This window comes from Sceloporus occidentalis, unplaced genomic scaffold (genome assembly GCF_023333645.1).
Source record: "Sceloporus occidentalis isolate IW3139 unplaced genomic scaffold, rSceOcc1.0.p SCAF_28, whole genome shotgun sequence".
NCBI lineage: Eukaryota > Metazoa > Chordata > Lepidosauria > Squamata > Phrynosomatidae > Sceloporus > Sceloporus occidentalis.
Window position 1 is genome coordinate 7165533 of NW_028317008.1, and position 25756 is coordinate 7191288.

The 25756-nt window shown below is 43.3% G+C and overlaps 1 protein-coding gene across 1 annotated transcript in view; it reads left to right on the forward strand.

Moving 5' to 3' along the window:
• The window catches only part of LOC149299757 (dynein axonemal heavy chain 3-like), a 498381-nt gene that overhangs the window by 320602 nt on the left and 152023 nt on the right, over positions 1-25756 (forward strand). Inside the window, exons 45-47 of the mRNA XM_089486039.1 lie at positions 12239-12458; positions 24307-24420; positions 25253-25402. Of these exons, the coding sequence (XP_089342165.1) occupies positions 12239-12458; positions 24307-24420; positions 25253-25402 (484 nt within the window). The remainder of the gene's footprint in view (positions 1-12238; positions 12459-24306; positions 24421-25252; positions 25403-25756) is intronic.

Sequence of the window (25756 nt, forward strand, 5' to 3'; positions counted from 1 at the left end):
AAGGCTGTTTATGATCTTTGCTCTATGTTGGCACCAAAAAAATTTAGTTGTCTAACATGACATACTATTGTGTTAAGAGTTAAAATTTGTTATGTTATACCTACACATTCTCAGTTTTGCTTACTGCCTAAATGTTATCAACACCATTTTATAAACTATGAATGTTTCTCACAGCACATATTAGGCTATGAATATGTAGCAGATGTATGAGTGCACACTGGGACAAAAGCATTATGGCCAAGAAACTATCAATACTAATGAGCACCCGACAAAAACACATTTTTCCATCTGTTCATCTAGTGTACACCTGTGGCATTTTTTCAATCCATTGATTGTAACACAATAATATGAGGATTCTAATTTAAAGTTTATTCACACCTATGAACCTTCCCTTTATAGGTAAAGCATACTGATAGTAGATATTTTACAAACATAATTCACACTACACAGCAAACCTGCATAACTTATTAACATTTTATCATATGCCTAATGCAAAGGATGTCACTAAACATTGATATGAAATCACATAAATAGCTGTTTCTCCAAAGTTTTTTTTTAAATAATTTTAAAAAAAAAACCCAACCCCCTCACCACATTAGGCAGGGACTATGGGCAATGGGACATTTTCTTAGCTCCTTATGTGAAGGCTCCCAAAATTATCTCAGCAACTGGAGCAAAATATGTGGCAAATATCATAGTGCCTTTAATTAGAAACCAGTTTTCTTTTAACATAATTGACCTTTATTTCCTTCTAGCAGAATTGGTCAATTAAGCATTCTACAGGAGAGACTACTATTATAAGTGTTGGCTTTAGAAGGTAAACTGGCGTGTGCTCTACCAGCTTCTCGTAGCCTAACTTCCTCCAGAAGTTCCAACCTTTTGTTTATCCACATACTTGCATGTGGCTTTCCACAGGAAAAGTAAACATAATAGAAGTTGCAATGTGGAGAGCTAGAACTTGACTTACCTCTCCTTAAATAATGTTGCTAGCTGAACTAACAATTATTTTTTAATAAGCAAAAATTCTAAATCAGTCGCAACTCTAGAAACAATATATAGGGGGGGGCACATTAGATACCACAGTCAAAACTGGGGGGCATTAATAATTTCCACTATCGAATCATACCACTGAAAAAAACATATATACGGTCTATATATGTATATGTGTGTGTGTATATATATATATATATATATATACACACACACATACATATACAGTATATATATTGTCAAACTTAATGTGCTATGAAATAATACTTTTGTTATTGGACATGGGAAGCCTGAAGCCACAATTTAATGCGACTTTGAAATAAATATTATAGAGTAAATAACAGAATACCTTAACTTTTCCACTAAATGATTCCTGGGCCTTGGAAGTTTTGTCCCCTAAAGTCACTACAAATTCAGGAGGGCGTTTTATCTCTGGATAAGTAAGAATGAAATAGTTCCTACTGTAAATTAAGTGCCAGGAAACAGATAATCAAACACACACACCAGGACAGGCTCTGCCACACCGAAACCCAAACACGCACACCAGGACAGGCTCTGCCACACCGACACCCAAACACACACCAGGACAGGCTCTGCCACACCGACACCCAAACACACACACACCAGGACAGGCTCTGCCACACCAACACCCAGACACACACCAGGACAGGCTCTGCCCCGATGACACCCAGACACACACACCAGGACAGGCTCTGTCCCACTGAAACCCAGATACACACACTAGGACAAGCTCTGCCACACCAACACCCAAACACACACACCAGGACAGGCTCTGGTACACCAACACCCAAACACACACCAGGACAGGCTCTGGTACACCAACACCCAAACACACACACACCAGGAAAGGCTCTGCCACACCAACACACATTCCAGGACAGGCTCTGGTACACCAACACCCAAACACACACACCAGGACAGGCTCTGGTACACCAACACCCAACACACACTCCAGTACAGGCTCTGCCACACTGACACCCGAACACACACACACACCAGGACAGGCTCTGCCACACTGACACCCAGACACACATACCATACAGGCTCTGCCACACTGACACCCAGACATACACCAGGACAGGCTCTGCCATACCGACACCCAAACACACACACCAGGACAGGCTCTGCCACACTGATACCCAAACACACTGTTCCATGTATCTACTACCCTCTCAGTAATGTAGATCTTTTTTAAACATTACTTCTAAGAGAATTCGGGTGTTGCTTCTCTTCCCAGACATGCCAATTACCTTCAAGCCAGTTACTTGAGGGTTCTTTTTTATCCCATTGATCATCTTGGCTGGGCGACCACTTCTAGGGCAGTAGCCACAGTACTAAATTGTCTCCGTTTAGAAAACTAAATTTACAAAACAACCTTTCCAGCGTTAGGGAAATCCACAAATCCTGATGGTAGGTCTTCTGACCTCTAATTTGCAAGGCATGGTTCACATCAGAAGATGCTTCTTGAGAGTAGCAAATTCAAAATGTTTGTGTGTTTTTATAGTATGTCATAGTAGCTCTAAAACACACTTCCAATCCTGTTTCATTAATCTGTCAACTCCTGACTCTAAGAACTGATCAGCCTAAGGGTTCACATGCTTACCTGGTCTACAAATATACAAATAGGTTGGTGTTTTGTCTTTAATTTATTTTAAGTCACCCCCCTCTCCAACAACACACTTAAGGAATGAGGAGGACAAGTGGTAAAGTTTAACCACCCATTTCTCAACATAAGGGCTTAGAGGGGTAGTTGTAAGCTTCCATACCAAAGCATACAGAATGGGGGAAAGGGGTCAGGGGTTAGCCACACCTACTTGAAAACTATGAAATAACCTTCCATCCCAGATGATATAAGATAGGGGCAGGGAAATGAGCATCCTTTCCAGTATGAGCATCAGCTTGTTTTTTGTTTTTTTATTATAAAGCAGTGTTTAAGGTTTCACAATGTTTTGAGTATTTAGCAATGTATGAAATCAATGTTAACATTAAGCATGTGATTTCTTGATTTGCTTTATTTGCTATAGGTTAGACATTTTTGACCTTGTCTCTTGCTGTTGCTTGGCTGATTAAATTATTTAGAAATAAGCACAGTTCAAGTATCCTGCATATTGGTGAAGGAGAGATTTGTTGAATATTTTTACTTTACAAGAGCTGTCAGCTAGAAATATTTCATGCATGGCTGCAAGTGCTAATTTTTCCAAGAGTGAAATAAAACATAACTGGAACCTTCACGGGGTTGGCTACTCAGAGCTCCCCTTCTACTGGTTTTGTGGCTATAACAAGGGGGTGGGGAGTAGGTGTGAGAGGTTGGGACCTAGGTGGGGAGTAGACGTGACCAAATGCCTCTTCCCTGGTCGTGGATTGAGGATAGCCCTGGAGAAATACCTCTTCAAGGTATGATAACAACTATTTTTTGATAATTCAGTGATAATACAGACATGATTGCATCTACTTAAATTATACTCTTGTTACTGAAAATACTGCAATTCTCAGTAATCTGCATTTGTACATAGGGGTGGGCTTAAGCAGGGACAGGGAGTGCATGACACTCAGGCGCCCGGGTTAGCAAGGCACCCAATGGGACGTGAGAGTGGATGATACAGTCTCAGTACAAGAGAAAAACTAAAGAGAGAATGGGAGTGTGTGGGTGTGTGTATGGTTTTAGAGTGTGTGTATTAATGTATGGTGTAAGTGTGTGCGTGAGCACGTTGTGTAAGTATACAATGTTTGCGTTTATGTGAGCATGTAGTGTTACCGTGAGTGTGTGTAGGTGGATGGCATTTAGGCATGTGTGTGAGCATGTAGTGTTACCATTAGAGTGTGTTAGTGTTCCGTATATACAAAGTGTGGCACTTTCCCAGCAACAAAGCTTACCAAATTGCCAAATGTAAATTTCAGCCGCCATTGATCATAAGCCCTCTAGTACAGATAAAAAACAAGATTAATCTTGTTATGGAGTTTTTATTGCATATGGTAATAGCATGAGCACGTATGTTAGTATATGGCATGAGTATGTGTGTGTAACTAGGTGTTAGTATATGGTGTTAGAGTGACTGTGTGAGTGTTACTATGTAGTGTTAGAGAATGTGTGTGTGTTTCTTACATGTGGAGTGGGGCCAGGCGCCTGAGGTGTGCCCGAGAAATACTACACAATAGATGCCACTATCCCTAAGCTCAAAATAGAAAAAGGCTCCAGGCACTCAAGGGTTCCATCAGGCAGATTTATTGAAGGAGAAGGACAACAACGTTTCGACCTCACGATGAGGTCTTTATCAAGTTTTGGTGACTATCCCTAAGCTCAACATTGTTTGTACAATTCTCCTGAAACATTTGGATTTTTCCATTTATGCACAATAAGAAATTTGTCCATTTCTGAATAAATAACTTAAATGCTAGACACAGTTTGTGTAGATACAATTTACTAGAGTCAATGTTGGACTCTTTTTTGTTGCATTCTATGCAAGAACAGTTATTTAGTGATTTGTCTAAGAAAAGCACACTGTGGTACTGTTGACAACACCACCAGCCAACCAACTGACCAAGTTCGCTGCCTTGGTGTCACACTTGACTCTACCCTCCCCTTCATCCCTCACATCCAGTCCCTCACCAAATCCTGCTGCCTTCACCTGAAAAATATCTCCCTAATTCACCCATTCCTCACACAAGAAATGACCAAAATATTAATACACTCCCTTGTGATATCCCATCTGGATTATTGCAACTCCCTACTAAGTAGTCTCCCCCTCTCCCGGCTTTCACCACTTCAATTGGCCTTAACAGTGCAGCTAGATTAATCTTTCTCTTTCACTGTTCCTCATCTGCTGCTCCACTGTACAAATCACTCAATTGGCTACAGAGCCCTTAACAACTTCACACCCCCTTATATTTCTACCCTCCTATCCAAATACACCCCTATCCACCTTCTTTGTTCCTCTTCCCACTCCCGTATTCGGGCAGGGGCATACCTAGAGTATTTGGCACCTGGGGCGGATCCTGTATGTGGCCCCCCCCCCACAAACACTTTAAAACTGCATAGGTTCTATCGTTATATACTGGCGCAGACATTGAAGGTGGTACAGCATTACTGTTATCATTATATACTGAGGCAGACATTGACGGTGGTACAGCATAACACCTACCACTATAGACTGAGGCAGACATTGACGGTGGTACAGCATTACACCTATCACTATATACTGAGGCAGATATTGATGGGGGTACAGCATAATCCCTATCACTATAAATTGAGCCAGACACTGATAATAGTGCAGCATAAGTCCTATCACTATATACTAACCCAAACATTGATGTGGTGTAGGCCTACCACTTCATTGTCTGGCTTAGGGATGCACCGAAACGAAAATTCTGGACTGAAACCGAAAATCCAACATTTACCTGTCCGAAACCAAATATGACCCCCACCATAAAAAAAATCTCACACTTTTATTTAAAGTAAGTAACACAGCAAAATGGGACAAAAAAATTCAATAACAATATTAATATATTATATTATATATATATATGATTGTTAACAGCAATCACACTCCTATCATGCCCAGGCATACCCATATTCCAGCATGTACTAGCTGACTTGGCATGATAGGAGTGTGATTGCTGTTAGCAATTATATATATATATATATATATATATATATATATATATAAATATTGTTATTATTATTGTTCACATGTGAACTCAGCACTGGAGGCATAGAATCAGACATACAAATCCTGTATTTGCAGGTATACAATAATAACGTATGGAAACATAACAAGAGATAAAACTACAGACATAGATGATAGGTTGTACAACCCAAAGCCAGCTCTGGCGTCCACACTGCCCACATAGAACCTGACCAGCACCCAGATTACACGCATAGGATTTACCATCTTTGTCCCCAAACAGCCACGCATGAGTCAACTTTGTCCCCAAACAGCCTGGCCTGTGCCATCTTTGTCCCATAAACACCCTGCCTGTGTCATCTTGGTCATACACACAAACACTTTAACAGTCACTCACTTATTCACACTTTCATTCACATAATTAATTCACACAATCATTTATTCTCTCTCTCATTCACACAAATTTACACATTCATTAACGCATTCTCACAAACTCATTAATTATCTCCCTCATTCAGACAATTCATCCACACATTCTCACTATCTACCTTTCCCCCTTTTCTACCCCTTCTCACTATCTACCCCCTCTCTTCTCACTATCTACCTCCCTTCCTCCTCACTATCTACCCCCCTACCGCCTCACTATCTACCCCCCTACCTCCCTCCTCACTATCTACCCTCCCTCACTCCTCACTATCTACCCCCCTCCCTCCCTCCTCACTATATACATGTTCGGAGCATAGTACTAAGCCTTGATATCCAAGGCTTAGTACTACACTCTAAAGCTTTTTTTTGTTCCCCCCACAGCGTAAATATTTGCGCTCCTTATATTGGGTTTAGCACCCTTATTGGCACAGTTACTTCATAACACGTTATTGTGCCTGGAAACTTGCCATGCTTGGATACCTAAGCATTAAAAAGGGATATTATACCCCTCATCACTATCTTGTTCCCCTCCCTCCCTCCTCACTATATACCCCCTCCCTCCTCACTATCTACCCCCCTCCCTCCTCACTATCTACCCCTCTCCCCCCTCCCTCCTCACTATCTACCCCTCTCCCCCCTTACTCCTCACTATCTACCCCCCTTACTCCTCACTATCTACCTCCCTCCCTCCTCACTATCTACCCCCTCCCACCCTCCTCACTATCTACCTCCCTCCCTCCTCACTATCTACCCCCCCTCCCTCCTCACTATCTACCCCCCCTCCCTCCTCACTATCTATCCCCCTCCCTCCTCACTATCTATCCCCCTCCCTCCTCACTATCTACCCCCCCTCCCTCCTCACTATCTACCCCCCCTCCCTCCCTCCTCACTATCTACCCCCCTCCCTCCCCCCTCACTATCTACCCCCCTCCCTCCCCCCTCACTATCTACCCCCCTCACTATCTACCCCCCCTCCCCCCTCACTATCTACCCCCCCTCCCCCTCACTATCTACCCTCCCCCTCACTATCTACCCCCCTCCCCCCTCACTATCTACCCCCCCTCCCCCCTCACTATCTACCCTCCCCCCTCACTATCTACCCTCCCCCCTCACTATCTACCCCCCTCCCCCTCCCTCCTCACTATATAACCCTCCCTCCTCACTATCTATCCCCCTTCCACCTCACTATCTATCCCCCCTCCCTCCCCACTATCTACCCCCCTCCCTCCCCACTATCTACCCCCCCTCCTTCCCCACTATCTACCCCCCCTCCTTCCCCACTATCTACCCCCCCTCCTTCCCCACTATCTACCCTCCTCCCTCCCCACTATCTACCCCCCTCCCTCCCCACTATCTAACCCCCTCCCTCCCCACTATCTACCCCCCCTCTCCCCCTTTGTAGTTAAAGGTTTTGGACTTACCATCCAGAAGTCCTGCGGTGGGAGTACGAAATAAGTTATATTTCGGAGCTCAGCATTACATGCCGGCACCGCGACGGAGTTAGAGGCCACAGGAAGGAGACTGAGGGGTGCTGAGCGGTTGCTAGGCGCCCCTCTCTCTCCTCCGTGTAAAAAAAAAAAAAAAAGTGACGAGGCTGCCGGGGATCCGGTACATGTGGTCACCCTAGCCCGTGGCACCCCCCTGACAAACGGCACCTGGGGCGGACCGCCCCCCCGCTAGGTACGCTACTGCATTCGGGATTTCACCTGTGCTATAGCCCTTCTCTGGAATTTCTTTATTCGAGAAGCGTACAGCCTTTCTTCCTAATACTTTCAGCCAACATCCTAATCAAGCTATCTGAACTATCATCAAACTCTACAGATCATCCAGACTCAACTAACTCATCCCCATCCAAGCAGTCCTCTCATACTGTTTCACCTCCTCTCAACCACTGACTAGTTTGTAATCTTGCAAGAGCAGGGCCCTCTTCTTCTTTTGTACCAGTTTGTGGTTGTTTGTGTGTTAGTTTATTTTACTGACTCTATTGTAACAGTGCTATGGAATTTGCTGGTGGTATATCAAAAAAATTAAAGTAATATAAATTGATTGATCTATATAAGTGGGTACCAACATTTGTTAAATATATCCATAGAATGCTGCATAAGTCCCTAACAATCACACAAAATGGCATCTGATATATAATATAATGTGCTGACATTTATATTACTTTTTTTTTATAGCTAGTGTCTACCTTTCTCTCCACCAATAAATGAAAAACCATTAAACTAGTAGCAGAAGGCTATTTAGCTTTATCAATCTGTTGCAGACAGTGAAGCTATCCTTCATCATATTCTTATGTACATGTACAAAAAACTTTTTATAGTTGGTACTTGCTATGCTATTTTATTTATTAACCCTTTGGTGTTTTACCTTGAATAGTGCCCAGACAACATGTTGATTATGTCTATCAAGTAAACGTTGTCTTATTTCACATTACTTTGGGTTAATGTGGGATTAAGAATGGTTTGCTTAGCCTTTTTAATGCCCTTCTAAAGTGCTACAGGATATTTATAATTATTATTATTTAATGACTCACACAGCATAAATTGACATTACAAGAAGTATGAGAAATTCTCTGGTAAAATATGGGACCTTTTGGACTTCCTCAACCTTCCTTGCTTTCATGAATTGGTAAATGATATTCCTTTGTGACCACGGTATGAAAATGACTTAATAACTGGCTAGGGTGGTTGTGTAGCTTAAATATATGGTAAACATTACTTTATATCAACAAGATAAGTAACAAGTTATCATGTATGTTATTACTGCTTTATGATCATTTAGGCCACTATGGCCCAAATGGTGGCCTGTGAATAACATTTAGTCTGCCTAAAAATAACTATTTAATGGTATCAAGAACCCCAGGCTTTCAAATAGTATTGCAACTAATTTATGGGCTATAAGTATGTTCAAGCACAGCAGTCTGCATAATCAAGTACCCTTTTCTTGTAATGGAGCAGAATTATTATTTTTTATTATTTACAAATGTAATTTACTCTTCTGTTAACATAACAAAGGACTTGAATGTCATAGTTACAAATATAGTAAACAGATTACAAAGGGCAAAAATCCATCATTATTCTGCCATCACAACATTATATTTTGTACTGTCATAAAACTGTACCATAAAACTATTAAAGATGTTCTTGGAAGGAGTATACCTATTCAATCAATAGGGCAAATACATGACTATAACCATGTATGCTCTTTTGCCAAATGAATCTATACCTGTATTTCCTATATAGGTTAATCCTATATATCAAGATGAAAAATTTTTTCTTGTAATCCCGAATTTTGCTGTATTCTTTTTTAACAAATGCCATCCTACAGTTTTTTTTTAATTGCCCCATATTGAGTTTAACCGATAAATCTAAAACGTAGCTTGCAAAATTATGTTTGGATCTATCACTTTAGTAATTTTGTATGGTAATATGCAAGTGTAATACACATTTAGCATGATAAAATTATTTTGGTAGACAACATCCTGCTCCAAAAGGCCTGCTGTATTTTTTTTATGCACATACATTTTATATTTCTGGGGCTGTTCAGGCTTGTGTGATCTCCTACTGAGCTGTAGGAACATAAAACGTACAGCTGGCTTAGTATATAAAATTTCCTTTTCCGTGATTGTCAGAAGATCCAGTTTCACTCCAAGATTAGGTTGGAAATAGGTTTTGTCAAAAACATTCTTTGTTGTGTGCTTCTGTTTGCTCTTCTATGGATTGTCCATCAAAGGTATTTTATATTTGCAGGAACATTTTAAAGGAAAGCTGTATTTCATTTAGGATATAACCTATTCTGCACAGCTAGTGGCAGACCATCATATTTTACAGGCACACATAATCCCATGCCTTTTCTTTGAATATATATATATAAGGGGTAGTAAAAGTATTATTAAACACTCATCTACAGACACCAGACAAACCAGAAGGCTTGTTTTTCCCTCAGAAATCTCATGGTGCTTCCACAACCACAAGGGATTCTGGGTAGGCGCATGCAAATAAGGTTAACAATTATCACCTTTGCCTCTATATCCACTTTATACATGGATCCCTTGAAAGTAATTGCCCGCTGTACAAGGTACAAGGTACAATAGCCAGATCACCACTCATGGACAGCTGTTTCGTCCTTCATGGGACTCGTCAGCATGAGGTTGTGATACTGTCTTAATAGTTGAGGCTTGGGTTAGCTAAGAAATACCATTACATAAGTTATGGTGGGTAAAAGGTGATGGATATATATATATATATATATATATATATATATATATATATTTATATTTATTTATATCTCCAGTAAAAACTTTGGATAAGTTCCCCAATATCTCTGTCACACTCTGGACAGGGTGCTGCTCAAATGACTGCTGTGTACATACGACAAACCAAGAAATGAATGCACATCCAATTACGCATAGAGAATTTCCTATTTTATATATTCTATATATTATATATGCAAAAATAGCTGTTTCTATACATACAGTTAGGTATGGTAATTTTTGGACACTGACACAAGTTTTGTTATTTTAGCTGCTTACCAAAATTAATTCAAGTTACGGTTAAATAATGAATATTAATTGACAATTGACTCAAAAGCTGTTTCATAGACAGGTGTGGGCTATTTCTTCGTTATTTCTTCATTAATTAAGCAGGTAAAATGTCTGGAGTTGATTCAAGGTGTGGTATTCCCATTTGGAAGCTGTTGCTGTGAACACACAACATGGGGTCAAAAGAACGCTCAATGCAAGTGAAACAGGCCACCCTTAGGCTACAAAAAAGTAGTTAGCAGGAACATGGGGAGTGGCCAACTCAACAGCTTGGTACATTCTGAGAAAAGAAGAACACACTGCTGAGCTCTGCAACACAAACACGACCTGGACATCCATAGAAGACAACAGTGCTGGATGATCCTAGGATCTTTTCCATGGTAAAGAAAAACCCCTTCACAACATCCAGCCAAGTGGTGAACACTCTCCAGGAGATAGGCAAATCAGTAGTCAAGTTTATCATAAAGAGGAGACTTCACAAAGCAAAAACAGAGGGTTCATCACAAGGTGCAAACCATTCATAAACCTCAAGAATAGGCCAAAAAACATCTAAAAAATCCAGCCAAATTCTGGAACAGCATTCTTTGGACAGATGAAACTAAGATTAACCTTTACCACAATGATGGGAAGACAAAAGTATGGAGAAGGCTTGAAACAGCTCATGATCTGAATCATACTACAACTACATTATCTGTAATACACAGCAGAGGCAGTGTGATAGCATGGGCATGCATGGCTTCCAATGGCACTGGGTCACTAGTGTTTATTAATGATGTGACAGAAGCAGCCGGATTAATTCTGAAGTATATAGAAATGTATTGTGTTCTCAGATTCAACCTAATTCAGCGAAATTAATTGCATGACACTTCAATTTACAGATGGACAATGACCCCAAACATACTGTGAAAGCAACTCAGGAGTTTTTTTAAGGCAAAGAATTAATATATATGCAATGGCCGAGTCAATCCCCTGATCTCAACCCGGTTGAGTATGTATTTCACTTGTTGAAGACAAAAATAAAGGCAGAAAGCATGAAGACAGCTGCAGTAGAGGAAAGACCAGCCACTTTAAAAGAAAAAAAACAGGAAATATACTGAAATTCTCATTGAATGGGAGTAAATATATATATACACACACAAAAGTGACCCCAAAATTTTGAACAGTAGTACTTCTGTGACATTTATTATTAATCGGATGTATTATCAGTTATTTTACTTTTATCATCCTCATCCCACTGGGCAAGAGATGGGGATAAATGGGGATATATTACTTTTTGACTTCCATGCTACCCTGCAAAAAGTGTAGGTGAAGGAGGCAGCAGTAGACTCCATAACTTCCCTGAAGGAAAATGATTAGCCTTGCTGCACCTAGGGTAGAGGAAGAAGGTATACACTCCCACCCTTGGTACATCAATAAAGTTAATCCCTACTTCCATTGACATCTTGGCTTTGTGAATGGACCCAACTGAGAGAGACAGAGACAAATTTGCCTGCTGCTGTTTTTTAAAATTATTTAATTGTTCGAATGTTATTATTCTAATGTTAATAAAGGTGTTATATAGTGTGTGCACACCTAAATATATTCTATAATATATGCCAATTTAAAATATATATTTTTATGTACTTATTTTGTGCAGGAAAGACACCAGTATGATGCACATAGAGGATACATCTATTGTTCTTGCTATGACACCTCCTTCTGGGTGTAGAAATGCAATCACTCCACGTCTTCTAAGACATTTCAACATACTGTCAATAGATGCTTTCAATGATGAAACAATGAAGAGCATATTTCAGCCCATCACAGATTGGCATTTCAGCCATGGGTTTGATACATCTCTGAAACGATACTCAAGGGTAAGAGTTTCAAAAAACAGTATCAAATTTACATAAAATTATACTTGACTAGATGTTACATTACAGTTGTAATTCATTTTATATAGTAAAAAAATATATATATTTTTGCATTTTCTCTTTCATTTTGATGCCCACAGTTTAAATAAGATTATAATTAATGCCATGTAAAACTATACCTGCTAGAACGGCCCTGGTCCTATGTAATTGCTATTATTGTGAAGTGAAAGTGTCTAGAAGTAAGAACAGCTCAGCCACGATGTGGTAGCCCATACACATTCCTGTGCTCTGTACTATCACTCACTACAGAGTTACAAACTACAACATTAATACAAGCACTGGGCATCAAGAGCTTCATTAAATGAGTTTCCATGGTTAAGCAGCTGCACATAAGTAAAAGATCACTATGCACACTAGCAAGCATTGGCTGAAGTGCTGTAAAGCACACTGCCACTGGACTCTGGCATAGTGATGGATGAATCTGGGTTTGGCAGATGCCAGGAAAACACCTGCCTACCTATGCGTAGTTTTTACTGTAAGATTTGGTAGATAAGGGAAATTAGCCTGGGACTGCTTTTCAGAGTTTAGGCTAGGCGACTTAGTTCCAGCAAAAAAGTAATGTAAATGCTTCATACAATAGTCTTCCAACTTTGTGGCACCAGTTTGGGGAAGATCATTTCCTTGTGTGACTGTGCACAAAGCAAAGTCCATTAGGTGTTAAGGAACTCAGGTGGCCTGCACAGAGCCCTGACCACATTAAACACCTTTGGGATGAATTGGACTGCAGATTGTCAGGGAGCAAGGTCCTCTCTTCCAACATCAGTACCTGACCTCCCACAGACATGCTCCAGAAGTCTTCCTAGAACAGTGGAGGAGGCTATAATAACCATAGAAGGATGGAGGATACCTCCATATTAATACACATGGTTTTGGAACGGAATGTCCATAAGGCTAATATAGCTGTGATGGTCAAGTGTCTGCATACTGGTGGTCATATAGTTTGGCAGATACTCATACTTATCACCTACAACCAGAACAACAATATAAAGTAATGTACACCTAGTGGGAAATGGGCGGAGTGGAGGTGCCCATGGACTTGTGCTTCTCTCTGCACCCTTTCAAACTAAGCCTTTTAGGTAGCACTCCTCTGATTCCCATGGGAAATTTGGAAGGTAGCTTGGTGTCAATAGATTCTCCCCAACTCTTCAAGCATAGGGGGACAAAAGTAAATGTTTAGTACAGGCCTCCACTGCAATGTGTGCCATTACTACACAATACCTCTGGCTAATTAGGCATTATATAAGTTCATCGCAAAGGTAGAAGGCCACAGTTTTACTGTTCTTACTTTCGAAACAAGGGATATAGAATAAAAATAGGGGTGTTAGTTGGTTTAGAGGACATAGGACAAAATGTAAATACTTGCAAAAGTACTAATATTGTTAGCACTGTTTTTTATTTTCCTATTTGAAACAGTAAAAGCACTGGTGAGTAAAAATCATAAAGGAGACAAACTGAATCAGATATTCAAGGCAGCTGAGGATGTACAATTCATTATTTTAAATAATTGAGTTACGTAAATCATAATAACCTCTGCACTCTAATGAATGCACTACCACATACAATTTACTTTTGTACTCCAACAGCTTTCTAAAGGAAATATTCAAGGGCACATTGTTATTGTACAGGTTGAATTTCTGCTGATTGAAGTTCTTTTCTGACATATCTTTTCTTCTCCAAAGAAGGTTTGTTGTTGATTGTGTCCATTTTTAAACAGTGTATAATGCATATATACTGTGTAATTTATATCACCGGTAAATGATAATTTGAAAATCTTAGATTATGGAAACTGTAGGTTACTATTTAAATTTAAAACAGTTTGGACAAATATTTTGGTTCGTTTTTGGATAACGAATTCTCTATCGTGTCGGTTCATTTGAGACGAAAAATCTGAGGGGGGCATTTTAGATAAAAAAAAATGGAATTTGTTGTTTGACCCCCCAAATTTACTCTCACTATGTCACACTCTCATTTTCGTTCACCCTCTCTTTCATCCTCCATGAATGCCTCCCTACCTTCTCTCAAACCACTTCCGCTTCCATGTCTCAGAGCTCCGCTTCCGTGTCACACATCTTTTTGTTCCCCTATCTTCTTTTTTCTCTCTTCTCACTTCTTTGTTCTCTCTTCGCCTGCGACTCCGCAGACATAACCTGCCAGCGAACCTAACATGGCGGAGCTTCTGGTGATGTGCTCTCCTCTGATCCTCCAATCGGGGGAGAAGATGTTCCATCATTGTTGTTGAAGTTCACACAAGGTTATCTTAGAGCAAAATGGTGGAGCTTCCAGTGATGTTCTCTCCCTGGATACTAAAATCTGGGGAGAGGGCGTCACCAGAAGCTCCACCAGTTTGGCACAAGATTATTTTAGGACGATACGGTGGAGCTTCCAGTGATATCCTCTTCCTCGATTCTCCAATTGGAAGAGAGGGCATAACCAGAAGATCCACCTGTCAGGATTCCACCCTGCTAGCCCGGACCATGTATGATTACTTTTGCCGTTATGTCCGGCTGCTACCACTAGTGGCCACCCTCTCCCTCTCTCTGCAGTGCTCAGGATCAGATTACCAAGTCAGCTGGGTCTGATCACCTGAGTGGGACCTGCCTTCATTAACCTGCCCTGCCCTGTAGTCTGGGCCTTTGCATTGAAGTGCATGGACCGCTCTGCTTTGGCCCTGTACCGTGAGCTACCTGCTAGTTCCTGAGCTACCTGCCTGTACCTGCTGTCAACCCACCCAGTGGGCCTCTGTACCCGTCAGCCCTGCCAGTGGGCTTCCTGCCGTCAGCTCACCCAGTGGGCTTCCTGCCGTCAGCCCACCCAGTGGGCCTCCGTACCAGTCAGCCCACCCAGTGGGCCTGCGTACCCGTCAGCCCACCCAGTGGGCCTCCGTACCAGTCAGCCCTGCCAGTGGGCTTCCTGCCGTCAGCCCACCCAGTGGGCCTCCGTACCAGTCAGCCCTGCCAGTGGGCTTCCTGCCGTCAGCCCACCCAGTGGGCCTCCGTACCAGTCAGCCCACCCAGTGGGCCTCCGTACCAGTCAGCCCACCCAGTGGGCCTGCGTACCCGTCAGCCCTGCCAGTGGGCTTCCTGCCGTCAGCCCACCCAGTGGGCCTCCGTACCAGTCAGCCCACCCAGTGGGCCTCCGTACCAGTCAGCCCACCCAGTGGGTCTCCGTACCCGTCAGCCCTGCCAGTGGGCTTCCTGCCGTCAGCCCACCCAGTGGGTCTCCATACCCATCAGCCCTGCCAGTGGGCTTCCTGCCGTCAGCCCTGACAGTAGGCATACTGCCTAGAAACTACTGCCTTTTCTTGCTGGTGATATCCTTCATCAATATAGTACCTTTCCTCGTATTCTGTTGTGCCGTGTGTTATTTCGCCTGTCCGTACCACATCACATACCGTCATGCATCGTGGGGTGCAAACAGAACCCCTTGTATCCCCTGCTACTGGGCTCCTACCCGACCTGCTTACCAGGGTCCTGACAGAATGCAAAGGCCAATACAAGGAGTCCGCGGGGATACCTGCGGTACTGGAATTGCTGGCGGAATGTCTTCTCCAGATATGTATATCCGTACGGACTGTTTTAAAACCCGACCATGGTGTTACCAAGACCATGACAGAGACCAAAAGCAAGAAGGCTCCTAAGAAGAGCTACAAGCGTGAGCCACTCAACAAAGAGGAAAAACAAAGAAGGCAAGTAGATAACCTATGCTATTATTGTGGAGAGACTGGTCATAGGATTTCATATTGTCCATTGAAACCAGCCAAACCGTCTGCTACCCACATCGAGAAACCCCATGCCCAGGAACCTGCATATGACGCCAGCAATGTCACAAAGCAGGAGCATTCCCTGTCGCGATCACTAACAGGTAATGCAGGGGTTAACCAGTCCTCAGCACCTGAGAATCCTACGCCCTCCATCGTAATGTCAGATGACCTCCAGACCTTGTCTGACGCCCCCGAGTGGTCTGATATGGACAGTATGTCATCTGAGGCAGAGGTATCAGACACACCAATGGATATGAACCCCCCGGCCGTTTGTGCGGTCAGGAACATCACTCCTACCACTCACAGAAGTAGGAACGGGAGACTCCAAACCGCAAGACACTCCCTTGGGGCTCCTGGTTATGTCCTAGCAACCAATGGGACAATCGTGCACAGAAAGGAGCTGGAAGCTTATGAGCAACATCTGCGTGATCAAACGGCTGGTAGGCGTTCCTCCATTCCTGTCTCCACCCAGTCCAGTCCCGGTATTGGTCAACACCACTCAGAGGGATACAGTGTACAGGGGGTATTCCTATCCCCTGGCGAATGCTTGCCTTGTCCGACTTCTGTCCTTACCGCGACGTTTGCATCTGTGCCACCAGAGGCTAAGGTCCGGAACACCCAGGCCAGCACACCTGAGGCGCTGCCACCAGACCGTGTAGTGGCTTCCAATGGAACTGTCATACGCCGTGAAGATCAGCATGTGTTTGAGGAAGCGCTACGTGCCAGAACTCGGTTGTCCCGCCGCAGACGGTGACACTACTGCCATACACAGTCCTACGAGCACCCAGAGGTTGCTCCTTGCGGTGGGCATCTGTCAGGATTCCACCCTGCTAGCCCGGACCATGTATGATTACTTTTGCCGTTATGTCCGGCTGCTACCACTAGTGGCCACCCTCTCCCTCTCTCTGCAGTGCTCAGGATCAGATTACCAGGTCAGCTGGGTCTGATCACCTGAGTGGGACCTGCCTTCATTAACCTGCCCTGCCCTGTAGTCTGGGCCTTTGCATTGAAGTGCATGGACCGCTCTGCTTTGGCCCTGTACCGTGAGCTACCTGCTAGTTCCTGAGCTACCTGCCTGTACCTGCTGTCAACCCACCCAGTGGGCCTCTGTACCCGTCAGCCATGCCAGTGGGCTTCCTGCCGTCAGCTCACCCAGTGGGCTTCCTGCCGTCAGCCCACCCAGTGGGCCTCCGTACCAGTCAGCCCACCCAGTGGGCCTGCGTACCCGTCAGCCCACCCAGTGGGCCTCCGTACCAGTCAGCCCTGCCAGTGGGCTTCCTGCCGTCAGCCCACCCAGTGGGCCTCCGTACCAGTCAGCCCTGCCAGTGGGCTTCCTGCCGTCAGCCCACCCAGTGGGCCTCCGTACCAGTCAGCCCACCCAGTGGGCCTCCGTACCAGTCAGCCCACCCAGTGGGCCTCCGTACCAGTCAGCCCTGCCAGTGGGCTTCCTGCCGTCAGCCCACCCAGTGGGCCTCCGTACCAGTCAGCCCTGCCAGTGGGCTTCCTGCCGTCAGCCCACCCAGTGGGCCTCCGTACCAGTCAGCCCACCCAGTGGGCCTCCGTACCAGTCAGCCCACCCAGTGGGCCTGCGTACCCGTCAGCCCTGCCAGTGGGCTTCCTGCCGTCAGCCCACCCAGTGGGCCTCCGTACCAGTCAGCCCACCCAGTGGGCCTCCGTACCAGTCAGCCCACCCAGTGGGTCTCCGTACCCGTCAGCCCTGCCAGTGGGCTTCCTGCCGTCAGCCCACCCAGTGGGTCTCCATACCCATCAGCCCTGCCAGTGGGCTTCCTGCCGTCAGCCCTGACAGTAGGCATCCTGCCTAGAAACTACTGCCTTTTCTTGCTGGTGATATCCTTCATCAATATAGTACCTTTCCTCGTATTCTGTTGTGCCGTGTGTTATTTCGCCTGTCCGTACCACATCACATACCGTCATGCATCGTGGGGTGCAAACAGAACCCCTTGTATCCCCTGCTACTGGGCTCCTACCCGACCTGCTTACCAGGGTCCTGACAGAATGCAAAGGCCAATACAAGGAGTCCGCGGGGATACCTGCGGTACTGGAATTGCTGGCGGAATGTCTTCTCCAGATATGTATATCCGTACGGACTGTTTTAAAACCCGACCATGGTGTTACCAAGACCATGACAGAGACCAAAAGCAAGAAGGCTCCTAAGAAGAGCTACAAGCGTGAGCCACTCACCAAAGAGGAAAAACAAAGAAGGCAAGTAGATAACCTATGCTATTATTGTGGAGAGACTGGTCATAGGATTTCATATTGTCCATTGAAACCAGCCAAACCGTCTGCTACCCACATCGAGAAACCCCATGCCCAGGAACCTGCATATGACGCCAGCAATGTCACAAAGCAGGAGCATTCCCTGTCGCGATCACTAACAGGTAATGCAGGGGTTAACCAGTCCTCAGCACCTGAGAATCCTACGCCCTCCATCGTAATGTCAGATGACCTCCAGACCTTGTCTGACGCCCCCGAGTGGTCTGATATGGACAGTATGTCATCTGAGGCAGAGGTATCAGACACACCAATGGATATGAACCCCCCGGCCGTTTGTGCGGTCAGGAACATCACTCCTACCACTCACAGAAGTAGGAACGGGAGACTCCAAACCGCAAGACACTCCCTTGGGGCTCCTGGTTATGTCCTAGCAACCAATGGGACAATCGTGCACAGAAAGGAGCTGGAAGCTTATGAGCAACATCTGCGTGATCAAACGGCTGGTAGGCGTTCCTCCATTCCTGTCTCCACCCAGTCCAGTCCCGGTATTGGTCAACACCACTCAGAGGGATACAGTGTACAGGGGGTATTCCTATCCCCTGGCGAATGCTTGCCTTGTCCGACTTCTGTCCTTACCGCGACGTTTGCATCTGTGCCACCAGAGGCTAAGGTCCGGAACACCCAGGCCAGCACACCTGAGGCGCTGCCACCAGACCGTGTAGTGGCTTCCAATGGAACTGTCATACGCCGTGAAGATCAGCATGTGTTTGAGGAAGCGCTACGTGCCAGAACTCGGTTGTCCCGCCGCAGACGGTGACACTACTGCCATACACAGTCCTACGAGCACCCAGAGGTTGCTCCTTGCGGTGGGCATCTGTCAGGATTCCACCCTGCTAGCCCGGACCATGTATGATTACTTTTGCCGTTATGTCCGGCTGCTACCACTAGTGGCCACCCTCTCCCTCTCTCTGCAGTGCTCAGGATCAGATTACCAGGTCAGCTGGGTCTGATCACCTGAGTGGGACCTGCCTTCATTAACCTGCCCTGCCCTGTAGTCTGGGCCTTTGCATTGAAGTGCATGGACCGCTCTGCTTTGGCCCTGTACCGTGAGCTACCTGCTAGTTCCTGAGCTACCTGCCTGTACCTGCTGTCAACCCACCCAGTGGGCCTCTGTACCCGTCAGCCATGCCAGTGGGCTTCCTGCCGTCAGCTCACCCAGTGGGCTTCCTGCCGTCAGCCCACCCAGTGGGCCTCCGTACCAGTCAGCCCACCCAGTGGGCCTGCGTACCCGTCAGCCCACCCAGTGGGCCTCCGTACCAGTCAGCCCTGCCAGTGGGCTTCCTGCCGTCAGCCCACCCAGTGGGCCTCCGTACCAGTCAGCCCTGCCAGTGGGCTTCCTGCCGTCAGCCCACCCAGTGGGCCTCCGTACCAGTCAGCCCACCCAGTGGGCCTCCGTACCAGTCAGCCCACCCAGTGGGCCTGCGTACCCGTCAGCCCTGCCAGTGAGCTTCCTGCCGTCAGCCCACCCAGTGGGCCTCCGTACCAGTCAGCCCACCCAGTGGGCCTCCGTACCAGTCAGCCCACCCAGTGGGTCTCCGTACCCGTCAGCCCTGCCAGTGGGCTTCCTGCCGTCAGCCCACCCAGTGGGTCTCCGTACCCGTCAGCCCTGCCAGTGGGCTTCCTGCCGTCAGCCCTGACAGTAGGCATCCTGCCTAGAAACTACTGCCTTTTCTTGCTGGTGATATCCTTCATCAATACAGTACCTTTCCTCGTATTCTGTTGTGCCGTGTGTTATTTCGCCTGTCCGTACCACATCACATACCGTCATGCATCGTGGGGTGCAAACAGAACCCCTTGTATCCCCTGCTACTGGGCTCCTACCCGACCTGCTTACCAGGGTCCTGACACCACCATTTTGGCAGAAGTTCATACAGGGTTATCGTAGGGCAAAATGGCGGAGCTTCCATTGACATCCTTTACTCTTGACCTCCAGTCGTGGGAGAGGACACCTATGGAAGCTTCGCCATTTTGGCGGACGTTCAACAGGAGGTCATGTCCTCAGAGATGCGGATGAAGAAAGACGTGGGAAGAGAGAATAGAGAAAAGAACAGGAAGATGAAGAACAAGAAGATGCGAGACACAGAAATGGAGCTGTGAGACACATAAGCGGAAGTGGTCGGCAGAGAAGGTAGGAAGACATTCAGCGAATGTGAGTGAAAGAGCCGGCAGATTTCAGATGGAAATTCAGAGCTCTTTGCTTTATTTTAGACTGTTTCGTCTGGTGTCTGGCTTCGTTTTTTTAGTTATTGATGAAATCTGCAAATTTCATTACATTTGCAATTAATAAGAATCTGAATGCACAAGTCTAATGCCCACTACCCCAGTAACACCACTAAGCATGCCCCCCAACTGTCCCGATTTAGGCGGGAGAGTCCGATTTTGGGTCTCTGTCCCGCCTATCCCTTCCTCTGTGCCGCTTTGCAGGGGCAGAGGAAGGGTGATGGAGGAAGAGGTAAGAGATAAGAGATGGGGAGAAAGGGGTGTAAGGGCAGAGTATGTGTATGTATGTGTTTGTAAGTGTATGCGTACTGGCCGGTGTGTGTAAGGGCAGTATAGTTATTTGTTAGTTGGTGTGTAAGGGCAGTGTGTATGTGTGTGTGTGTAAGGACAGTGTACATGTATGTGTGTGTGTAAGGGCAGTGTACATGTATATATGTGTGTGTAAGGGCAGTGTATATGTGTGTGTAAGGGCAGTGTATATGTATATATGTGTGTAAGGGCAGTGTACATGTATGTGTGTGTTAAAGGGCAGTGTGCATGTATGTGTGTGTTAAAGGGCAGTGTGCATGTATGTGTGTGTGTGTAAGGGCAGTGTACATGTCTACATGTGTGTGTGAGGGCAGTGTACATGTCTATATGTGTGTATGGGCAGTGTACATGTGTGTGTAAGGGCAGTGTACATGTATATGTGTGTGTACTTCCCATGACGCTCAGCCAGCATCATGAAAGTGAGCCTCATGGGAATTCAATTCAATGTGTTGGTTATTTTTAATATGCATGACTGTGCTGACAAAAATGAAGTGTGTTTTAAGTGGTGATGCAAGCGCGACATTTTAAAGTGTATTGTGTATTGTGAAATGTTGGGAGGTATGAGTAAGACCTATTATCCAAAATGTTCTGGTATTGATATATATATATAGAGAGAGAGAGTTTAAGTTTGCATGGTATGCTCTGGTTTTCTCTCACATTCTGTCTACACTAGACCTTGCCATGAAGCTGTCTGGTGCCAATAAGGACACAAGTATCTTTGGACAGACAGTAGCTTGCGGCAGAAATGGGCCTCAGGCAAACCTACCAGCTGTTGGCCCAGAACATTAAAAAATATTTTTTTCAAGCAGACTTTTTTGTGATACAAAGGAATGTTAGATCCCACACTGTAAACATTTTCTAACTGAAATAGACATTAAAGTGTATTTGCTAACTCCATTTCAAGGTTAACTGTGACCATAAAATAAATGCAGCCCATATGATATTGAAACATATTGTGTGCTTTACAAGCACCAGCCTAGGTTCACGCTATTTCAGATTCTGGGCTTAATTCACAGACTTATTTTGTGAATTACATTATATTCACATACAAAATCAAGCCTGCATTATACTGATTCATATGAGAAAACAGCAAAAACAACAAAAAATAGTTAATAGTCTCCAGACATCATGAAGGGTTATAACAAAGTGTAAAACAACAATTATCTAAGCAAGAAGGTGGAAACAGGGCTCATCCTAAATGCGACCCTTTGTACAGCACTGCGGAATATAATGGTGCAATATAAAACAATAAATGATAATACCTGCAAAATTACATTATATGTAAAAAAAAAATGCTATAAGATATGATAATTAGCAAGTCAGGTAGGCAGATATACACCACAATGCAGAGAAGAATCCAGAACAAGAGGGGTACGGAAAAAGTTCCATATTTGAGTTGTAATTTGAGTTGTTACGTTGTAAATAAAGCTGTACCGAGAGCCATTTATGATGGTAATCTTTGTGCAGCTGAGGGATTGTTCCTTTCGCTGTGGCACATACTTATACATAAATATACCGCATCTTTTTATCAGAGGTGACTCTGTGAGCATAGAAAACAATAATCTGGTGCAAATTAGTAATTTCTTTTGGAATGGCATATCAGCTATATTCTTTATCAATCACAAACTAATTATGGAACTACAGACAATGTACATTATGGTATTGTTTAATAGGTGAAAAAAGATGAACTCTTTCAAAAGAGTAAAGTTTTACTTTAAGTGCCAACCCCAGCCAAAGTCCTACATGATCTCACTGTAGCTAATATTCCAAGTCTATAAAAAGCTCATATTATCATTATGATCACCTCTTTATATTTCTCTTATTAAGCTTTTAGATCGCTTAGGTTTGCCCTTGACCAGCGGAAATCTACTTACTGTCTTTTATTATAGTCATAATAAAATTTTCCTAAAATTTATCAGCACATTAAAAAGACAGCCTTTACAATAGTTTGGCGGGAGGAGCCCTTTCATGGTAAAAGTCACATTGTGAAAAAAGAAATGGTTTCTCCTGTCAACAAGTAAAGACTTCCATAATTGCAGCTTTAAACTTCCATATTCCATTTGATTGCTTGATTTCACACTGTGTATCTTTAAAAAACAAATTTGTCACACAATGACGAAGCTATGCAAACGTTATCGGGTGAAAATGTGCTTTGGCATAGTTCATTCGGCCGACAATTCCTAAAAATAAAAGTATAATTTTAAAAGAAATTTAAATTTCCACTATAAACTTACTGTTCTATTCTTCTTAGTGCATGGTAAATATGTTTTTGAGAAATAATAGTGATGGATGGTATTGTTCTTGATTCTCAAATTAATGTGTTTACATATGAGACTGTTTAAATGGGGGTTAAAACAATTGTAATATGGTTGTAATTAGTAGCAGCCAATGCTACTTTACTAGTTTACCTGTATAATATGTGTCCATAAAAGCAGTCCTAATGTTTAAGAAAAGTGTTTTTGTATGAAGAACGACACTTACATGCATAATCATAGACTGTGGGTAGGACAGTATCAAGATGATATTTTACGCTCACACCCATGTTGCTCTGAAAATATAGCACATTTTCATTTAATCTTTCCACTTGGATTTTAATTGCAGAAGAGAGATGGGTTCATATTTAACAACTTTTCAAGGGTATGTGTAAAGAAAAGTGATTTATGACAATGCAACTGTGTGGATGTGTGATTTTTCCCTCCAGTTATGATTTAACAAGACTAAGGACACTTCTGTAAAGTGAATTCATACATTTCTGCATTGTAATCTATTCTGACACATCATAAAGATTTTACATTGCAAATTTTAATTTTGCTTAGCTAAATATAAGTAAAATAGTGTACAGCCATGGAGCCGGATCAGCTCCTTCCTTGTGTTGACATACATCCAAACCCAAATACCTTGAACTTCCCCCGGCTCAAACTAAAATAAACGCCAAAAATGGTTGTATGCACCTGCTATGAAGGTTGATTGTTGTTTCTTTTTATCATTTGTTTTGTGTAATGCTCCACATCCAGGTCATCAAATATCAGTAGAGAGCTAGTCAAATCCATACTTTTTTTTTAATAAAATGCACATGATCAAAAGACAAACAATTTTTTGAATGTTTTGAATGTTTTATATATTTATTTTGTGTAAAACGATAAGAAATATTTGTATTTTTGTATTTAATTAAAATTTTTTTTTTATTATTTATGAATAATTCTGCAGATACTCGTGTGGGCTACCATGGATGTGTACAGACAAGTGTCAGCTACATTTTTGCCAATGCCTTCTAGATCTCACTACGTATTTAGTTTACGAGATTTCTCCCGGGTGATCCAGGTAATATACTTTTCTAATTTTAAATTACAAATTGAGATAGAAAAATGAAAGTTTTTATGTATGTATGAGTGTATCTGTGTGTGCATTTGTTATTCACTCTTTAACTAGGGATAGGGATAAATAGGGATAGAAGGTAAATTCGTAATTGGTTAGTAGAGAATAGTCGGGTCTCAGAATTATTTAACTACATGCAATATTTTGCATTATAAATAATTGGATGACAATATTTCACCAATTCAAGATAAACTTTATGTACTGTACATTATCACAATTATGTCTGTTCTAAAACATAACAAATGCAGCTTTGCATATGTTCTGTAGGGAAATCATTTTATAGGGACACCTGTATTAAGCAGCTCCAAAAATGGCATACAAATTCTATATCTGAGGATAGCAATTATTCTGAAATGTGATACAACTGTGTAAAAACTGTGTAAAATGTTTATATTTTCATTTATTAAGTTACATTTTGTGGTATAATACATCTCCCCAAACTGACCCTAATGGCACAATGCATCTTGTGTAACCACCTCGGTGTGCCCCTCCACCTGAATACATTTCTTGGCAAACTCTTGCAATTCAGTTTCTTCATAAAAGCCTGTTTACATTGTTTTCTTAACCAAATAAATTGACTTATGTACACATTTTACTAAAATAAATGAGAGGCCAGAGGCCATCATGTCAAATTCAATTTAGTGTTGAGCTTTGCAGAGAAAAATACCATATTTATAGTGTTCTGCGGAAGGTGTTTTTTTTAAAGGGCATTTTTATCGATACAGACATCCATTGAAGAAACTGATTTAAAGTATATGTTTTCTTTTCTCCTATTTAGGGAATTACACTTATGAAGCATGAACAAATACCTCAGGGGTCAGACGGAGCTCACAAGTTAATGAGACTTTGGATTCATGAAGTCTACAGAGTCTTTGGTGATAGACTTATCAGCAGTCAGGACAGAAAGATGTTTTTCCATGTAGTGAAGGTAAATTGTATCATGGTATTTTACACTGATATTAAACTAAATGCTTAATACGTAGGCATATAAAAACTAAAAAACAGGGATCCAGCAAGTAAATAATATTTGCTTGTATTTGTTTGGATCAAGTAAGTTTAGAGGAGCAATAAAAACAAAAAAGTAGGCACAAAGAGAGGAGGATAAGGAAAGGGGATGGGTTGAAAAAACCTCAACACAGATGAGACACTGCGTGAAATGGGGAAGCAGAAAAGAATAGCTTTATAGGAAAGTAAAACAGTGTTGTAGATTTTAGAAGGCTGTGTCAGTGGGAGAAAGAGCAGAAAAATGGAGGAAAAGTGATATGTAGCTAATGGTTATGCA